Source organism: Felis catus, chromosome D1 (genome assembly GCF_018350175.1).
Source record: "Felis catus isolate Fca126 chromosome D1, F.catus_Fca126_mat1.0, whole genome shotgun sequence".
NCBI classification, from domain to species: Eukaryota; Metazoa; Chordata; class Mammalia; order Carnivora; family Felidae; genus Felis; species Felis catus.
The window spans coordinates 60,777,970-60,798,919 of NC_058377.1; the positions used below are offsets into that span (position 1 = coordinate 60,777,970).

The window sequence follows — 20,950 nt, forward strand, 5'->3', positions numbered from 1 at the left end:
GTAGAGGCACAGGTAAATTATTTCGGGAAGTCATCAGTGAAGGCAAGTGGAGAAATAGGCCATCACTAAAGAAGACCAGAGGTGGATGGAAGATTTCTACAAGATTAGACAAACTTAGAGAAATATATATATTTATAAACTGAGGCTACAGATACAGAAGATAGTGAGAGATTGAAAACATAGAACAATAGGGATTAATTGGTATAGAAAACTCAGTAAGAAAGTAGCAGGTGATTGAATACAGAGCATAACAGTAATTAACCCTCAGAAAGATAAGGATCACCATTTCCATTGACCCTCTAGAGTAAGTGGCAAAAGAGTAGATTGATGGAGGGTCATGTGAGGGAATTATGAGGCAGTACCTGTTTGGGATTTTTTTTTCCTTTTTTTAAAATAGTGGTCAAATAAATCTAATATAAAATTTACCATTGTTAGCATTTTTAAGTGTACATTTCAGTGGTATTAAATACATTCATAATATTGTACAAGCATTATCACCATCCATCTCCATAACTCTTTTCTTCTTGTAAAACTGAACTGTATACCCATTAAACACTCAGTCCTCTTTTCCCAATTATCTATGTAGAGTTCTCACTACTCTTAACATCTCATATAAGTGGAATCACACAGTATTTGTCCTTCAGTGACTGGTGTATTTCACTTAGTGTAATAACCTGAAGAGTCATCTGTGTCATTAAGTATGTCAGAATTTCCTTTTGTTTCTAACCAGTGCCTACTTTTTTTCCTTATGAATTATTAGGAGGAAATTTGCTGCTGTTCAAAGCGTGTGGAGTGATGGAGGCTGGTTTGAGGACATGATAGAGGATTTAAATAGATGTTACAGGGAATAGAGGAGACAGTTGAATCAATACACACAGAAATGTTATAAATATTATAAAATCTTGTTCAATTAAAATGTTTAACATAATTTTGAAAGCAATACGTTTAATTGTTGAATTGTTAAAATCAATTCTAGGAAGACTTAAATCAAATAATACCAATGGTAGTTATTGTAATGTTAATACTTTTCAATCAAGCTTTTAACAGTACTAGGTAAAGTTTATTATCTGAGAGTAAATACCCCATAATAAGCATATATGTTACAATTCCTTTTAGGTACTTTCTGTGGTTCCTTTTTAAACTCTAGTTCTCAAGGTTTCCATTCAGTCTGTGAAAAATTGTAATTTTTATCTATCAGCTAGTAGGAATCAGATATCTGTGTGGTATGTGGATCCCTTAAGACAAGATGAATCCTAGTGTTACCTGACTTTTCTGAAAGTTCATATGAATATTTGTGAATAGGCAACAAAGTGTAAATTCAACACAATGGACACCTTTTTCTACCTTCTTACCAGCTCAACGTGGAAAGAGGAGCCTTCTTTGTCTTCACTCTCAGAGAGAGAACGAGATACAGTTCTGGAGCCATGGACTTTATACCAAAGTGAGTTTGAGCTGTGGGGCCATTGGTGAAATGTGCATCTCCCTGAGGCCATATTCAGAGGAAAACTGAAATCTTCTGTCTCCATCTGTAAATACAGGACAATGCTGTATAATCTCAGAAGGATTTTAGCCACTAACTCAAGTGACTAGTAATCCACAGGGATTAAATGCAAAACATGTAATTATCCATATAAATGGAGAGTTTAGACAGTGTTCTAGGCCCTGTGGAATAGAGGGATGCATGTTATGGATTAAGGATTATCAGTATGCGGGGAAGGCAGTACAGCAAACCAGTGTTCATTGGAATAAAAATTATAGTGACAATTAGGAGAGAACATATCCCCCCAGTTTCCAGGCCCCTATCCTTACATTTTTGCATTGACACATCGGGAGGATGATATATCCACTCCCAAACCTTCTCTGCCCAGACACTCACTAGCTTTTCCCCAAGAAATGGGTCAGCTCTTCACATATAAATTGGGACTTCTTAAACTAGTAGTTGAGTCACTGTGGGTGAATGAGTTCTCATGTGCATGTGTTCTTGCTCTCATACTTGCTATTTTCCTGTGGTATTAAGTTCAGGGGCCTAAGACTCCTCGGGGAGTGTGACCATTGTTGTCAATGTGGACAGTTGCATCATGGAAGCAGGTTACTTTTTAGTCCTAGCAATTCTAATTCATTAAAAATTTTTTTTTTCATGTTTATTTATTTTTGAGAGAGAGAGAGAGCAGGGGAGGGGCAGAGAGAGAAGGAGACACAGAATCTGAAGCAGGCTCCAGGCTCTGAGCTGTCAATACAGAGCCTGATGCGAGGCTTGAACTCACGAACTGTGAGTTCATGAACTGAGCCAAAGTCAGATGCTTAACCGACTGAGCCATCCAGGTACCTGTAGGCCCAGCAATTCTAGATTCCTGGGAAAAAAGAAGACCCAGATATGAACAGTATGTTTCTCCTTTATAGAGAAGTCCCACACAGGCAAGAACAGTCTTACGTTTACCTAGACATCAATAAAATCAGTAATCTCTTCTATATTTAGCTATTTTTCTTTAATTTCCATTTGGCTATTATTTCTATGCTTCCTTGTTTAAGAACTCTTAATGCCAGGAAGTCTGAGGAGTTCAATTCAAGTGCTATAACTCTATGTGGAACCCCTCAAGTGTCTGGACTGATACTTCAAACACAAAAAATGAAATATGAGCAAATCATAGCACAAAATTTTATGAGTCAGTGAGAAAAAATTCAAAGTTTTACCATTGTTGCCTTCATAGAGGTTACAATATAACTACAGTTTCCATCCAAATCTTTCTGTGGTGGCCAGACTATAAAATAATAAAATCAATCCTGATTATCCCTGCCTCCTTGAACTCTAGTGTAATCCTTTGCCCTTGAATATGGGTAGGATCTGTGACTTGCTTCTAACCAATGGAGTAATAGCAGAGGTGATAGGATATTACTTTCATGGTTATGTTACCTAAAATGTGGCTCTGATGAAATGACAGCATGGTGCTTTGGCACATGGCAAAGAACTGAGGGCCATCTGTAGCCACCAATCAGCTAGGAACCAAATATGGCTTCCTTTAGCAACAGCCAGCAAGAAACTGAATCCCTCAATCTAATAGGCCACAGGGAACTAATGGAATCCTGCCAACACCCATGTGATCTTGAATGCATATCCTTCCCCATTTGAGCATCAAGTGAGATCATGGCCCTGATTATACCTTGATTACAGTCTTGCAGACTCAGCTAAGCTGTACCCAGAGTCCTGATTTACTGAAGTTGTGAGATAAATGTTTTGAGCTTTTTAAAGACACAACATTTGTGGTAATTGTTATGTAGCAATAGGTAATTTCTATTGAAGGTCTAAAGCAATCTGTTTCAGTTGTTTTTCCACTGCTCTGCTATCTTGGGGTTGCTAATGAGCATGAAAACACTAACATACCAAGTGACATTTACTTATTCCCTGAGTGATATGTCATGACTATGGAAGTTTTGAGGTTATTGAGGAAAATGATTGTGCTTTTTATGCTTTATGCATTACACAAAACACCCAGAACACATCTGGATACATCATAGGAAGCAAATAATGGCTTTCTGATGTAAATAAACTTGTTATAAAGATAGTAACATGCATTCAGCAAGGTATGCATGTGAGTGTACTGCTCACTGATTCATCACATATAATTGCAGGCCAGGTAATGGTATAGAATAGAGGCCAGCAAGTTTTTTTCTTTTCTATAAGGAATGGATAGTAAATATTTTAGGCTTTTTCAGGCCATATAGTATTCTGTCTTAACTATGCAATTTTGATGCTGTAGCATGGAAATATCTATAGTCCATTCTTATTTGGTGTAACTCTCTTCAAATTGAACTTCATTTATAAAAACAGGTGGTAGGCCAGATTTGGCTTTTAGGCTGTAGTTTGTTAATTCTGATCCTTACTACATATTCTCTTCTAGCCCATCCTGATAACTGTCCTCTCCTCTTACAACCAAAGTAACTACCATCCTGACCTTCAACATCCTAAATTGGTTTTCCCTATAATTTCCATTTATAATATAATAAAATATATAAATTGAATAATACAGTATGTATACTTCTGTTTTTGGCTCCTTTGACATTATCATATGAGATTTTTTCACATTGTGTATGACAGTTGTTAATTGTTTTTTTTTCTTTTAATTATATGAACATAGCAAAAGTTAATCAATTTTTCCTTTCTTAGATACTTTCTTTGTTTTCAGGTTTTCGTTATAAATAATTATGCTTCTATAAACATTATTATGCCTTTCAGAGCACACATATATACATATCTGCTGGTTAATATACTAGGAACTAAATTGCTGGGTCAACTTTGAGATACTCTCAAATGTTTTTTGCTTTTTTGTATTTTTTTCTAATTTCTTTAAAAAAATTTTTTTTAACGTTTATTTATTTTTGAGACAGAGAGAGAGCATGAGTGGGGGAGGGGCAGAGAGAGAGGGAGACACAGAATCGGAAGCAGGCTCCAGGCTCTGAGCCATCAGCCCAGAGCCCCACGCGGGGCTCGAACTCACCGACCGCAAGATCGTGACCTGAGCTGAAGTCGGACGCTTAACCGACTGAGCCACCCAGGCGCCCCATCTAATTTCAATGTTTATATATTTTTGAGAGAAAGAGAGACAGAGTGTGTGCAGGGGGGCAGAGAGAGAGAGGGAAACACAGAATTCAAAGCAGGCTCCAGGCTCTGAGCTGTCAGCACAGAACCCGAAGTGGGGCCACGAACCACAGGATCATGACCTGAGCCAGTCAGAGGCTTAACCTACTGAGCCACTCAGGCGCTTCTCTCAAATGTATTTTGAAAGAATTTGTACCAGTTTACACTCAGACCAGCAGTATGTGAGAGTTTCTGTTGATTCATACCTTTACCAGTATTTGATGTTATCATATTTTTAAAGTTAATCATTCCTATGGGTTTGTAGTCTGATTTTAGCATTAATTACCATTTTCCTAACTAATGATATTGTATACCTTTTCAAATGTTTAATGGCACTTTGAATATAGTTTCTTATGACTGTTGCAGACTTTTCCCCATTTTTCATTGGCTTGTTTGATTTTTCTTTTTTTTTTTTTTTTTTTTTTAATTTTTTTTTTCAACGTTTATTTATTTTTGGGACAGGGAGAGACAGAGCATGAATGGGGGAGGGGCAGAGAGAGAGGGAGACACAGAATCGGAAGCAGGCTCCAGGCTCTGAGCCATCAGCCCAGAGCCTGACACGGGGCTTGAACTCACAGACCGCGAGATCGTGACCTGGCTGAAGTCGGACGCTTAACGACTGCGCCACCCAGGCGCCCCTTGATTTTTCTTTAGAATGTTATAGAATTCCATGTATATACAGGACAGGAATTCTCTTTTTAATATTCACTTTCTGGAAAATGTCTGTGATGAATAGATTTCCAGTTTTTTTTTTTTTAATATGAAATTTATTGTCAAATTGGTTCCATACAACACCCAGTGCTCATCCCAACAGGTGCTCTCCTCAATACCCATTACCCACCCCCTCCTCCCTCCCATCCCCCATCAACCCTCAGTTTGTTCTCAGTTTTTAAGAGTCTCTTATGCTTTGGCTCCTTCCCTCTCTAACCTCTTTTCTTTTTTCTTCCTCTCCCCCATGGTCTTCTGATAAGTTTCTCAGGATCCACATAAGTGTGAAAACGTATGGTATCTGTGTTTCTCTGTATGACTTATTTCACTTAGCATAACACTCTCCAGTTCCATCCATGTTGCTACAAAAGGCCATATTTCATTGTTTCTCATTGCCATGCAGTATTCCATTGTGTATATAAACCACAATTTCTTTATCCATTCATCAGTTGATGGACATTTAGGCTCTTTCCATAATTTGGCTATTGTTGAAAGTGCTGCTATAAACATTAGGGTACAAGTGCCCCTATGCTTCAACACTCCTGTATCCCTTAGGTAAATTCCTAGCAGTGCTATTGCTGGGTCATAGACTTTAGCCTCTACTACAAAACTGTAATCATCATGATATTGGCACAAAAACAGACGCATAGACCAATGGAAAAGAATAGAGACTCCAGAATTGGACCCACAAAAGTATGGCCAACTAATCTTTGACAAAGCAGGAAAGAACATCCAATGGAAAAGACAGTCTCTTTAACAAATGGTGCTGGGAGAACTGGATGGCAACATGCAGAAGAATGAAACTAGACCACTTTCTTACACCATTCACAAAAATGAACTCAAAATGGATGAAGGACCTGCATGTGAGACAGGACACCATGAAAACCCTAGAGAAGAAAGCAGCAAAAACCTCTCCGACCCAGCCACGGCAATTTGTTACTTGACACATCTCCAAAGGCAAGGGAATTAAAAGTAAAAATAAACTATTGGGACCTCATGAAGGTAAAAATCTTCTGCACTGCAAAGGAAACAATCAACAAAATGAAAAGGCAACTGACAGAATGGGAAAAGATATTTGCAAATGACATATCAGACGAAGGGCTAGTATATAAACTCTATAAAGAACTCACCAAACTCCACATCTGAAAAACAAATAATCCAGTGAAGAAATGGGCAGAATATATGAATAGACACTTCTCTAAAGAAGACATCCAGATGGCCAACAGGCACATGAAAAGACTGACTCTTGATTTCAGCTCAGGTCAATATCTAGTCCCACATGGAGCTCTGTACTGGCAGCATAGAACCTGCTTGGGATTATTTCTCTTCCTCTCTTTCTTCCCCTCTCAAGTTCTCTCTCTCTCTCTCTCAAAATAAATAAACTTAAAAAAAAAAAAAGAAATAACATGGCTGGTAACTCTAGGGCTTCTAGAAATTAATGAATCCCAAAACTCTTCCATGATGGTCCATACCTAAGATACACACATTGAGAACTGGAAATCAAAGACTGAGTGAGACTCCAGGTTTATCTGGGATTGGGGATAAGGACAAGGCTCTGCTAAGTGAGGCATCATACCTCCTTGGGCCTTTCTTCTTCTTCTGCTTTCTGACCTCTAGCCTCAAAGATAAAGTAAGATTAGTTAGTGACCTCAGGCATAACAGATGTAGCAGAGAATCAATAATAAATACATAATCAGGTCATCAGGGTATAAGTGGGTGAGGGTGATGACTGTAGATTGTAGCAGGTGCTGGAAGAGGTTGGAGGAGGGGATTTTAGGATGAACTATGAACTTGTTATGTTCATAACCCCAGCACCAAACACAGTACTGGCACATAGTAAGTGGTGAAGAAATGCTTGTTGACTTTGAGCATGAAATACATCATACTAATAACACTGTGTTTGGCTCCGTGCAGAGTAGACAATACTGATGGTGCATTATTCTCCTCTTGAAGTTACTGTAGAACTGAGCTCAGACAGCAGATCTCAGCCCCGAATAATGTTTAAAAACCAGGAGAAGCTGACCTGCTTTTGTTAAGTTCTGACTGGCTTCTCTTAGCCATTAGGTCACCTTAGAGGTGTGTGCTGAAAGAAGAGAGGCACTGGGATGACTCTGCCCAGTACAAATGGGAAATCAAGTCTCTTGCTCAAAGTACTCACTTGATAGTTTTTGGAAATGAGTACAGGTGCCTGGAGTTAGTTACAGATTTGATGTCCTGGACCCACTGGTTCTTCAGGTTATAATGAAGGCAATCTTCTATTTTCACTGATTCATGATACTTAAGGGTACTTCTAGTCATGATAGAGCTGCACAGTTTAAGTAAGTAGGTTTTCTACTGGAGCTGGAATTCAGTGTGCTTCATTTGATCATTTCATACTAACTAGGTTCTCTGATTGCCATTTTCTCCTGTCTCTATGGTAGTCCCATCCTCTTATAGAATAATATTTGGTGTAACATAATCACTTTATAGGTATTTCTTGAAGAGAAATGTAAAATGTTCCACATATTTTATATTTGTAAATAAAAAGAAGTGAGTGAGGGACAAATTGTTATTTATCTGTCAAAGGTATCTTATCAGACAGATAACAACCTTCAAAGTTTCCATGGGAATAATGAAAGAAGGCCTTAGCACTGAAATGTCTGGTATCCCATTTTGGAGGAAGGAGGCAAAAATGGACCTGCCAATGCCATCTTGTGGTCAGGAGTGGAATTGTTGTGACGATGGTAGCAGGCACATGTAAAAATTTAATCATTCATTCATGCAAGTAGGTTGTGTTTTTTTTTTTTTTTTTTAATAGTCAGCTAAGTTTGGGCAAGAATAGTGAATAATTATGTATAATTTTATATTCAAGTAAGAGGAACAGATGGTGAATAAGTTGGATATAAAATATTTGTGTTGAAAGAAAATTGATGATATGTAAGTTGATACGTAAGATATGTTGAGGTATGTGAGTTAAGAAATACCTCACTGAGAAAGTGGTATTAGTTGAGATCTAAACGGTGTTGAGAGGAAGATAGAATATTCTAGAAAATGACAGCTGGAGGAAGTGGGAAGATTTAGGTCAAAGCACTAAAACAGATAAGAAGTGAATATATTTGAGGAGTGCCTGAGTAGCTCAGGAGGTTCAGTATCCGACTTTGGGTCAGGTCATGATCTCACGGTTAGTGAGTTCGAATCTTGCATCAGTCTCTGCTGTCTGCACAGAGCCTGCTTTGGATCCTCTGTCTTCCTCTCTCTCTGCCCCTCTCCTCTCTCTCTCTCAAAACGAGATATTTTTGTATAAAAATAAATTTAAAAATATTTAAAAAAAAAGAAGTGAGGGGTACCTGGGTGGCTCAGTCAGTTAAGCGTCAGACTTCAACTCAGGTTATCATCTCACGATTCATGAGTTCAAGCCCCACGTCAGGCTCTGTGCTGATAGCTCAGAGCCTGGAGCCTGCTTCGGATTCTGTGTCTCCCTCTCTCTCTGCCCTTCCCCCATTCACGCGCTCTTTCTGTCTCTGAAAACTTAATACAAGTAAAAAAAAAAGTTAAAAAAAATAGAAGTGAATGTATTTCGAGGAAGAATAGAAAGGGCAGAAGCATTGGAAAAAGGTAAAAACTGGTATGTTGAAAAAACAGAATATACTACTTAACAATAATAGGAAATGGATTACTTATAAAAAATGCAACAGTATGACTGAATCTGAAAATATTTATACTGAATGAAAGATACCAGACTCGAAAGAATGTATTATTTATTATTTCATTTATGAAAGTTTTAGTGAGAGAGAAATTAATCTATAGTGAATGAAATCAGATCAGGGTTTTCCTGGTTTGGGTACAGAGGTGGTGATTGACTCCAGAGAGGCAAGAGAAACTTTTCTGAAGTGATGGAAATGTTCTATGTGTTAATTGGGCTGGTAGCTACAGAGGCATTTATATGTGTCAGTACTCTTCAAACTGTGTGTTAAAATACTTACATTTTATTGTCACAAGTTATACAACAACAAAGCTGATTTTAAAAAGAGGAAGAGGCACTCACAATCACTAACTGATTTGCTGATAACAGTATCACAGTCCCTTGACAACCCTAAAATTTGGGAATCATGAAAATGCTCCTTCAGAATACTTATTCATTTCTGGGGACACTTTTAGTCTCCAATAGTGTTTCTTCTGGGGGAAGCAAACATGTTTCTGATTCTTCTTAAAGTACTTTCAACTGATGTTGGTTTTCGTATCATAAAAGCCTGAGTTCCTAGACCCTCTTCACTGTTGGCTTTGATGGGAGAGTGTGCAGGATGATAAAAAGACCAATGCAACAATTGTATTGGATGTTTTTTACCTTGTTTGTGTGATGGTATTATGTATGCATGCATATATCCAAACTCATATAAATGTATATATTGATGTATAAATAAATATGTATACCTATTTTATAAGTATACTCTATAAAGTTGAAAGACTAAGAAAAAGTAAGCAAAATACATTTTTCTAAAATAACTTGAAATTTTAGTTTAAAAGGAAATTAAATATTTACAAATACTAAAACTCTTTGTGACTTTCTCATTCCCTTAACCATAAATATAGTTATCCTCAGAAGAAAATCTTTTTCATTCTTTTCCACAACTTCTTCATTCTGAAAATCCATTGTCATCTGGGAATAGGAAATTTTTGTAAGGAAAGACCAACACTCAGCATACCTAATACTCATGGTTTCTGGTCTCTGAAAGTTGTGATTCTGGCACCAATTTCATATCTGGATTTTCAAGCTTTTCGGGAAGTTATCCTATTCAGGAGTCCTTCATCTTTTTAGATTGTCCCCTCCATTCCCCTAGGGTTTGGCACTGAATTAACCTTTTCTGTACACTTCTGTTGTTGTTTCAATTACCTTTTTCTCATACTAAATTAAATCTCATCAACCAAGGATAATTTTAAAAAATAATTTGGGGCACTTAGGTGGTTCAGTTGGTTAAGCGTCTGACTTTGGCTCAGGTCATGATCTCGCAGTTGGTGAATTCGAGCCCCACGTAGGGCTCTGTGCTGACAGCTCAGAACCTGGAGCCTGCTTCAGATTCTGTGTCTCCCTTTCTGTCTGCCCCTTCTCTGCTCACACTCTGTCTCTCTGTCTCTGTGTCTCTCAAAAATAAATAAACATTAAAATTTTTTTAAATACATTAAAATGCAGAAAGAAAATTAGAATGTCATAAATCTCTCACTCCTCTGAGTTGCTATTATTAGTATTTGGATTAATTTCCAGAGTCTTTTTCTATGCTTATGTATTTCTTTTCAGAACTGGTATCACCCCTATGGGCAAATGTTATTTTTCTTTTTTCTTTAATATTCTATCTTGTCCATTTTTTTTACATCTTTACATACTCTTTGCAAATACATTAGTTAAATGATATATGATATTCAATTGCTCAGTCTTCATCTGGGTCTTATAGATCAATATATGAATGTTTTCCTCTTTTTTTGTTTTATAAAGAATGAATCTATACATTTTTTTTACTTATAAAATAAAATCCTAATTTTTAAAAAAATGTTTATTCATTTATTCTGACAGGGAGAGAGAGAGAGCAGGGAGGGACAGAGAAAGAGCAGGGAGAGAGAGAATCCCAAGCAGGCTCTGTGCTGTGAGTGCAGAGCCTGATGTGGGCTCTATCTCATGAACTGTGAGATCACGACCTGAGCTGAAATCAAAAGCTGGAGGCTTAACCAGCTGAGCCACCCAGGTGATCCTCAAATTCTATTTTTATAAAAGAGATTCCATGTGAGGAAAAATATGTACTTTTTAACTGTTTTGGTGGGAAAACAATTTTTAAGTTTGTTTATTTATTTATTTATTTATTTATTTATTTATTTATTTATTTATTTTTGAGAGAGAGAGAAAGAGAGAGCACATGTGTGAGGGGGGTAAGGGCACAGAGAGGGAGAGAGAGAATTCCAAACAGGCTCTGCACTGTCAGCATGGAGCCGTACATGGGACTGGATCCTAGGAATCATGAAATTATGACCTGAGCCAAATTCAAGAGGTGAATGCTCAACTGACTGAACCCGCATGTGCCCCTGTTTTGGTGGAAGTTTGTAATCACCTTTTTAACAAGGTATACCAAGTTATACTTCTACTGACAGTTTAAAAGTATTTTCAACTTTGTGATCTGTGGAAGATGGTGTTCTTTTTAAATCTTCACTAATTTGATAGGTGGACATATTTTTTATTATTTTAATATTTTATTGTGTTGATGGGCATTGGTCAACTCAGGATTAATGATCAATCACATTTCCCAGAGAGCTTTTATGGGCATTCTAAAAATTGGTCCTTTTCCTCTAGAAGGTTGCTAACCTCTGGACCTTTTGTTCACAGAAAAGACTTTGTACTGGCCTGACAAACTATCTGCATCTATATGTTCCTGGATCAGTGTGGGGGGTGGGGCGTGGGTTGGCTATGTTGCCATGACCCTTGGCTCAGGGATCTTTTCCACAAAAACCTTGAATAACCCTGTTTCTGATCTGCTTGGTTCTAACTCCATAGATGATGGGGTTGAGCATGGGAGGAACCAGGAGATAGAGATTGGCAAACATGATATGTACTGCTCGGGGCACATGATGTCCAAAGCGGTGGGTGAGAAAAGTGAAGAGGGCAGGGATATATAAAGCCAAGATGACACAGATATGGGATGCACATGTGCCAAAAGCCTTGAGCTGGGCTTGACCAGAAGGCAACCCCAGAACAGTTCTCAAAATCATCACATAGGAGACACTGATAACAATCATATCAAAGCCAACCACAGAGAAGGCCACAAAGAGCCCATATGCACGATTTACTCTAGTGTCTGCACACACCAGCTTTAGCACAGCCATGTGTTCACAGTATGGCTGGGGAATGATCTGGTTGGGGCAGAAGGGCATCCTGGAGACCATAATGCAGAAGGGGCTCACCAAAAGCAATGCTCTCATCATCACAGCTGCTCCCAATTTACCCACTACAGCTGGGGTCAGGACACTTGAGTGACGGAGTGGGAAGCAGATGGCCACATAACGGTCCAAGGCCATAGCCATGAGTACCCCAGACTCCACAGAGGAAAAGGCATGGATGAAGAACACCTGGATGAGGCAGGCATGGTATTGAGTCTCATGAGCATGAAACCAGAGTATAGCCAGCATTTTAGGTTGGGTGGAAGACGAGAGGACCAGGTCAGTGATAGCCAGCATGGCTAGAAAGAGGTACATGGGCTCATGCAGAGTGTGGTCAATTCGGATTATATGGAGGACAGTGGTATTGCCAATTATAGCCACAACATACATGGCACAGAGAGGAAAGGCAATCCAAAATTGGGAATTCTCGAGTCCTGGGATCCCAAGTAGGATGAAGGACACAGGATAAGATGAGTGGTTCCCTGAAGCCAACATCACAGGACGGTTAATTTGTTCTCCCCTGAGAAGGTAAGGTACTATCTATAGATGATAATAATAAATTATCATTATTATTTATAATCTTTTGGAAGAGGCAGTTAAATAATAGGGCAATAATGTTTAATGGTAAGCTGGAATAATTTCAACTATTTTAATAAGTACATTTTTGCAACTTAAAGTAATGCCACTCTTTATTCTTCATTCATGTTTATGTCATTCAAATGGGGTCAGAACATGCTAGCTGCAATTGTAATTTCTGTATACGAATTAATATTTTTCTTGAAAGTAGAATCTGCCAAGGGAAGACTATCTTGACAAATAACGTCACTAATAGTAATTCTTGCACTTCTATTCTTTAGAATGAACTGATATGTTTTACCTTTCCCAAGGTCCTTTTCAGCCCTTTGTTTAAGCCAGTTAGGCAACTTTTCAGGGTTGGAAACCAATTTGGAAAACATTTTGGCTGAGGGCTCATAACAATGTATGTAGTGATGATGACTTATCTTTGACTCTAGGAGTTACCAGGAGAATTTGGGCTGGAGGATGACAGGCTGACAGATTGTACACCTGAAATTAAACCTGTTATCTATAGTGGATGTTTCCTCCTAGATTAGGGGCCAGCAACTGTTTTCTGTAAAAGGTCAGATAGATCACACATATTTTAGTCTTCATGGGCCATACATTCTCTGTTGCAACTAGTCAGTTTAGCGATTGAAGCATGAAAGCAGCCACAGTCAATACAGACATTTGTGAGTGTGGCTACATTCCAATACAATTTCATTTTTAAAACAGACTAGAAGCTGGATTTGGTCTTCAGGTGATAGTTTACTAATTCCTCTCCTATATCATAAATTTTCATGATATCAGCCCTGAAGAGTGCACCAACATGAGCACCTCTGCATTTGGCATAGAACAGGGATTTAATAAATATTTGCTGAAGCAAACAAGAAATATGTGTCATTGTTCAAGGGCAATGGACTTTTCAACCGATTAGCCATTCTTAAAATGTCTTGACAGAACCTTCTAAACACTACTTTGATGCCATGTCACAAGACAGCTATATCTATTTCTCACACTAGAGTCTGAACTCCTGTCCATTGAAAGACGTGAATGTCATCTTCTGCTGATACTTGCATACATGGTTGATCTTGTCTGGTCTCTCTGGTGACTATGACCTACCTGAGAGTCAATGACACAAAAGCTTACCTGGTTCTTAACACCTTTCCACTTTTTAATCTCACTTGACCTGAGCCTTTCCTGGAACACATTCATTCTTTCTCCTCCATAACAGTAACACCCAGAGATGAAGAATATCTTTTGAGATTTCCCTTAATCATTTATATCTGGGGACTAAGAAATGTTTCATTCAACCAGACTTAGTGGTTCCTAACAAGGGTTTCTTTGAGATCCCAGATAGACTAAACTCTCTGATTTTCACTAGATTTATAACATTATGAGAGAAATGGGACTCAGAACTTATAAATCTTACTCTAAATTGGAAACTTTACTATTCTACCTAGACAATAGCTATAGGTTTGCTCAAACCAAATGCTCCTATCCAAGCCACAGTAAAAAATTAAGAAACACACACATTGTCTAGTGTCTAAGGCTCTGTTTCATCCCTTTCAGCCTGGTTTGGTCTTCCAGTGAAATATTCTGTTTGAATCAGAGTCTTCCTTTCTCCTTTTCTGTGCTCTGTAAGTCAGCCTCCATTTGTGAGGATGAAGTCACCGAGGCTCATAGGCACCTGGAAAAGCACTTAGACCATCTTCATTCCTGCACTGGGCACTAGTAAAGATACTGGCTAAAACTACACTTTAACAAAAGGTATGCTATTCTAATTAATTATGATAGACATTGCTGTTTTTATAAATATAACACTATATGCCTTTACATGTTATTGTTTTTAACTCTCACACATTTCTGCCCATCATCCTTCATGGAGAACATACCTATTTTACATACTCCATTTGGAGTGGTGACTCTTCTTGGTGGTGACCAGGGACCCAAGTCTGAGATAGCAGATGGGGCCTCTTGACAGGTGTCTCTCGTTCTTTTCTGCACTTACATTCCCATGGAATCTGGTGTCCTCACTATCAGCATTTCCTTAGTCTTTTTTCCCCCTCAGACTTATGAACCCAACATGTGCAGAGTGAAGGTTACAAGTCATATGGAGAGGACAGGGAGTTAACTAGTCTTGTATCAGTTTGTGCAGTGTGTGAGGTTTTCAATAGTAATTCCGAGGGGGAGACACAGGTTATCAATTTGCTGCTGGGTTGAGGGATGGAAATTTGCATTTCCTAAAGAGTAGGAAAAGGAAGAGCAATGTAATTTCCCTTCTTGCTCAACATTCCTCCCCCTTTCCCTGCTTTTAAATATGTCCCTGTCCCTGCCCTTATGTGCTACACCTCTTGTGAGCATAGTGCATACTGAAAGAAGAAATTAAGTCATCTTTTCCAACATAATACCTAAGATGATCATACAACGAACTTCAGATTCAATTTTTCTTTTCTCCAGAATACAATCTAATTTGTAAGAACTTGGCATAGCTTTTGGTTCAAGGATTCTGTTCTGACACTAATGGAGCTCAGCTTTCATCTGTGAGTATAGGTTTGAATCCAGTGCTGATACCATTACCTCTGTTGGCTTCCATTACTCCACTCATTATGTGGAAATAGTTATGTCCATCAGTTTAACCAAGTTGCTCAAGGCTGAAAGGGTAGAGGAAAAATGGGCTGAGATCTTGCTAAGGAATAGCTGCAGGGAAATTTAGACTATTCTGTCACTTTGGGGTATCTAAAACTAAGGCATGGAGCAAGAATGCTAGAGGAAGGCAGAGTTCAGATCCAGCGTCCTTTGTGGAGGGATTGTGTATGAGGCAAGCTTCCTACTTTTCTAGAATTTTCCTGGAGGACACAGTGTGAGCAGCGAATTATCTCCCCATCTCAGAAAGAAATCCAACAGTCATGGATCTCTTGACCTGGAGCCTCCATGAGTCATGCCATCCTTCAAAGTGTATTGCCTTATCTTTCAGCTTCTTAGAGCCTCTGTGAGTCCTGCTGTTCTTTGGGAAGGGCAGAGATGACTGAGGCACAGGGGACCAACCACTCACCTTGAGCTCTGCTTTATCTCTGACCATAAGCAGCTTAACTGACTCCTCTGTGACTCAGCTTTTCACAGAGACTGTAGATTAAGACCTATTTAAAGACCTGTAAAGTATGGCCCCTCTCTTCCCCAAGCATTAATTCTTTGCCTCCTCTTGGAACCCACTGCCTCATACACTGGCTTCCTCTGAGATTAGAGAATAAAACTGGAAACATTAACCCCTAACTTGCCTCTCTCCTCTGTATACACATAAGCAAAGGCAGCGTATTTGAATGGATGCACAAAAGTGTGTGTTGTTGAGATTACAGGAGTATGAGCTTATCAGTATGCATGTATTTTTTGTTAGTAAATTCTCCTTTGTGAAGCTGGAAAGTCCTTCTCACTTAGCCCAAACAGTTAAGCCTATGCAGAACTTCCTCTCACTCCCTGTGTAGAGCCTTGCTGGTATTCTCTTATTTATTATTTCTTAGCATTCCCTGGTATAGGATAGGTCAAATGAAGACTTGACAGCAATTATTTAAAAACAGAGGGTAAGGCTTTATTTGCAGAGTTCAAAGCTGTCAGACTTCAGAAGCTATGCCTCACCAAATCAAAATCCAACATACATTTACAGGGAAACAAATCACACAAAAATTCACCAAGAGTATCAAGTTTACAGCAATCTGTTTATGGTGAATTGCAATCATTATATTCACAAAGGTCATGGTTTATTTTAATACATTAGTATAACAAAAATCTGACTACAACTGTTTTTGTTAGAGAGTCCAGGTTTAGAGGAAATAGTCAAGGTTTTATTATCCTGGGGATCAGGCTGACATTGTAATTTTGGAGTTATCTCTGTTTGCAGATTTTTCTCTTTGTCTATTTCTTTTAGCTGTCAGAGATTAAACACTTGGTGTAATGGAAGAGAAAGAAGTGCCAGGTTTTTCTTCTTCCTTCTTTTGTTCTTGTTCTTTTTTCTGCTCTTATTCTTGTTCCGATTGTCCTCTCTTTCTCCTTCTCCTTTGTCTTTGTCTCCATCTCAACTTCAGCAAGTTCCTGCGATGATACATTTCACTGAGTCAAAACTACTCTCTGTCAGGCAGAGACATAATACTTGTTTTAATTATTCTACATCATGTAGTCTTAACAGCTACTTTAGAGGTAGTTCTATCTTCTGCATTTTACATATAAATAAATCGAGGTTTAGCTAGGTTAAGTTACTTCATTAAATACAAGTAAAGGGCAAATCTTTCTGACTCAAAGATGTCACTTTTCCTACTATATCATACTTTGCACATGTTATGAGTATTAGGGCTGAAACTAAGGTGAGGTAAGGAACATATTTCTCTTGGGCATGAAAGAAGGGTGCTATAAAAAACTCATCCACCAATCAGATAAATAACATTTTATGCAGTGTGTTAAAAAGTAAAAATTGATGCAAAAATCTTAATGAACAGAATATCAAAATTCTCATTAAAGACCAGAGCTGTACCAAGCAACAGTGTCCTGTAGCAAAATGCAAACTATGCACCCCTATGTACATATTTTTATGTATTTTTAATAATGTTTTCTTGAACATTAAAATATTTGAGACATTGAAAAGTAATTATATTAAATACCACGCCATTATTTTCAATTTAAGTATTTTATTAATACCAAAATAGAATAAATTAAAATTTATATTTCATCTAAAGTCAAATAAAAATTATTTAGAATCCTCATTTACTTACAAGAAAACTTCCAACATGGTGACTTTTTGAAATGACATAAGCAAAGAAGTACTTACGTACTTACTTACTTTATTTATTTATTTTTAAAGTTTATTTATTTATTTTGAGTGAGATAGAGAGAGAGAGAGAGAGAGAGAGAGTGGGGTAGGGGTAGAGACAGAGGGAGAGAGAGAGAATACCAAGCAGGCTCCACACTGCCACTGCAGAGCCCAATGTGGGGCTTGAACTCATGAACAGTTAGATCATGTCCTGAGCTGAAACCAAGAGTAGACAGTCACTTAACCAACTGAGCCACCCAGGCCCCAAGTACATATTTAAAATAGTAACAATAATTTATCTAAAGTACTAGTGCACATTTTTTTTTTCCTTTTGCTCTAATACAGCTTGGCATGGCACTGTTATTTATTTAAAATTTTGATATTTTATGAATCATGGAATAAAAATTATTTTATTTTATTTATGTTTTTTAAACTTGATTTATTTATTTTGAGAGAGAGAGGGAGAGAGAGAGAGGGAAGGACAGAGAATCCCAAGAGGCTCTGTTCTGTCAGTGCAGAGACCACATGGGATTTGAACTCACAAACCATGAGATCATGACCTGAGCCAAAATCCTGAGTCTGTAGCTTACTAACTGAGCCATTCAGGCACCACTGCCCACCCCCCAAATAATTTATTTTATAAAAATATTGCATTAAAAAATTTTAAACATAATTACTGAATTTCTTTTTAAGAGAGAGAGAGCGCGCGCGTGCAAGTCCTGGGGGAGACACACAGGAAGATGGAGAGAGAGGATCCCAAGCAGGCTCAATGTCCATCTAAGATTCTGATGTGGGGCTTGATCTCATGACCCTGAGGTCATGACCTGAAATGAAATCGAGGTTGACACTTAACTGAGTTAACCACCCAGGCACCCCTAGTTACTGAATTATTGAATCCCTGTAATTTTACTCTCCTCAAAGTATTGTTGGCTATTAGCAATTGTCCTTGGTGTATCTCCATCTTAATATGAATAAGGCCATGAGCACTTTCATGATTCTGAGTTTCAGGGGAAAGTTTGAAACACTCATATGTGTTTCAAACTTCTAGAGAGTTTTTGCAGGATATTTTGTCCCTTCATTCATTCTCATTTCCATCTCTCTCCCTTTACTCTGCAAAGCCTAGAGAGGAAGAAAAGAGATAGTATTTCCTCTTTCAAATTTCTACTCCAGTTTCTCCACCTCTCTGTCTCCTTGGTTCTTCTTCACCTCTTCTCCTGCTCCTTTATTTGTATCTTTACCTGCTGTTCGTGGGAGGGAGATATGACTTTGCCCTCACAGGACTCTATCAGAGAGAAGAGAAGTGAGAACAAAGAAGACCAACTCCTTGCAAAAGCCTCTGAAATGAAAATAAAGGAAGAGAGGAGGGATTACTCACCAATTTTCATTGAGCCTTGGAGTCCAGATGAGAAGACTCAGGCCCCATGCAGGATGCCAAAATGAAGTGAGTTGCAGTGGGGTCTGAGAGTGAATGGTCAAGAAAGAATTCTTGAGATGTTTTTCGTGCAAAAGGGTGTTTTCATTATAGCCTGCTGACAGGACCCATGAGCAGAAAGAGCTGCTCCCCCCACCCGTGACCCTTCCAGGGTGGGTTATGTGTGACATTCCTCAGGACAGAGGAATTAAGACAGAAATGACTGTCTTAATAATTTACAAGGAAAAGAGCAATCTCCAGAACCCCACAGACTCAATTTCCTAGAGCCCTAGTATCACCCTCTCCTCCATAATGATGTGGGGAACATAGGCAAGGAGAAAATGTAGACTAAATTAAATTTATTTATAACCTGCAGCCCTTTGACAAATACTTGAGATAGAGTATAACATTCCTCCAAAAAACTCCCAACTGTCTTGTCTTAATGTTAATGCCTTACAAGAGAGAAAAATATCTTTAGCTCAACAATAGTAAGGCCTCCAGGATCTTATGAGTCCAAATTGGCACATGAAAGTCCTTTTGGAAGCCTTTCTTTTTCCTTAACTCTCCCAACTCCCAAACCTAAAATCACAATCCCAGTGCAGCTCTTTCAGTCCATGGGTCCTATTCATGTGCTTTAAGAAAATCACCATTTTGCATAGAATTTACCCTATGACCCAACAATTGCACAAGTAGGCATTTATCCAGAGGCTACAAAAATACTGATTCGAAGGAGCACATGCACCCAATGTTTATAGCAGCTCTATCAACAATAGCCAAATTAGGGAAAGAGCCCAAATGTCCATCCACTGATGAATGGAAAAAGAGATGTGGTATATATATTTAATGGAATAATATTTGGTGATTAAAAAGAATGAAATCTTGTCATTTGCAACAACGTGGATGGAAGTAATGTATTATGCTAAGCAAAAATAAGTCAATCAGAGAAAGACGAATATCATATGATTTCACTCATATGTGGAATTTAAGAAACAAAGCAGATGAACATAAGGGAAGGGAAGGAACAATAAGATAAAAACAGAGAGGGAGGCAAATCATAAGAGATTCTAAAATACAGAGAACAAACTGAGGGTTGCTGGAGGGGAGGTAGGTGGGGGGGATGGGCTAATGGGTGATGGGCATTAAGGAAGACACTTGTTGGGATGAGCACTGGGTGTTATACATGAGTGGTGAATCACTGGGTTCTGCTCCTAAAACCAGTACTACACTGTATAGTAAGTAACTTGAACTTAAATAAGTAATTTTTTAAAAACTCAATGTTTTGAACCAAAGATATCTCAAGAATTCTTTCCTGGCCTCCACTCCAGATCCCTGCTCACCCCATCCCCCCCCCCCAACTCCAAAACCACATCAAGAGGACCTCTATTATGAAAGCTGTAAGGGCTAGGAAGAAATACATAGTTCATAGAGGTAGCCAGTGCAGGCCACATCAAAGAAGGGAGTTGTTTCACCACAACCATAGCATAGTTGATCTAGAACAGGAAGCAGATCCAGAATTGAGAATCCTCCCATCTTGGAAAGACACAGGAAGTGGGTTGGTGCCAGTCCCTGGTGGTGGCATTAGAGGATCACTGCTGATGGGGAAGGAAACTATCCTCTAAAGAGACTAAGCAAGTAATAAACATGCTGTTTTTGAGAAGGCTGGGAACTATGAGAGCTGAGTGACCAGAAAATTGTCTGAACAAGAAACACTAATTATATGTTATAAATACACATATTTTTCCTAAACTAAATTAAAGAAAAATTGAGTTATCCTGTTTCTCCTGATGGCTGTGTTTATAAATCACATGCCCAGATATAGAATGAATAATAAACACTTCAAATATTAAATTTCCAAATGGAAATGAATCACAGTAAATGCTATGTTAACCCCTGTCCTTTTCTGCTCATAAAAGTCAATTGCATCTAAAGAAAGATACTATGTTTTCAT

The 20,950-nt window shown here is 38.3% G+C and overlaps 2 protein-coding genes across 2 annotated transcripts in view; one reads left to right on the top strand and one right to left on the bottom strand.

The window, feature by feature from the left end:
- Positions 1-20,950, top strand: part of LOC101081161 (olfactory receptor 51H1-like) — a 309,613-nt gene that overhangs the window by 167,866 nt on the left and 120,797 nt on the right. Inside the window, exon 3 of the mRNA XM_045038810.1 lies at positions 1,356-1,441. Within this exon, the coding sequence (XP_044894745.1) occupies positions 1,356-1,441 (86 nt within the window). The remainder of the gene's footprint in view (positions 1-1,355; positions 1,442-20,950) is intronic.
- On the bottom strand, positions 11,789-12,742 carry LOC101090892 (olfactory receptor 52R1-like). The gene has a single exon (XM_003992794.4). The coding sequence runs from the start codon at positions 12,731-12,733 to the stop codon at positions 11,789-11,791; it is 945 nt and encodes a 314-aa protein (XP_003992843.3). The 5' UTR covers positions 12,734-12,742.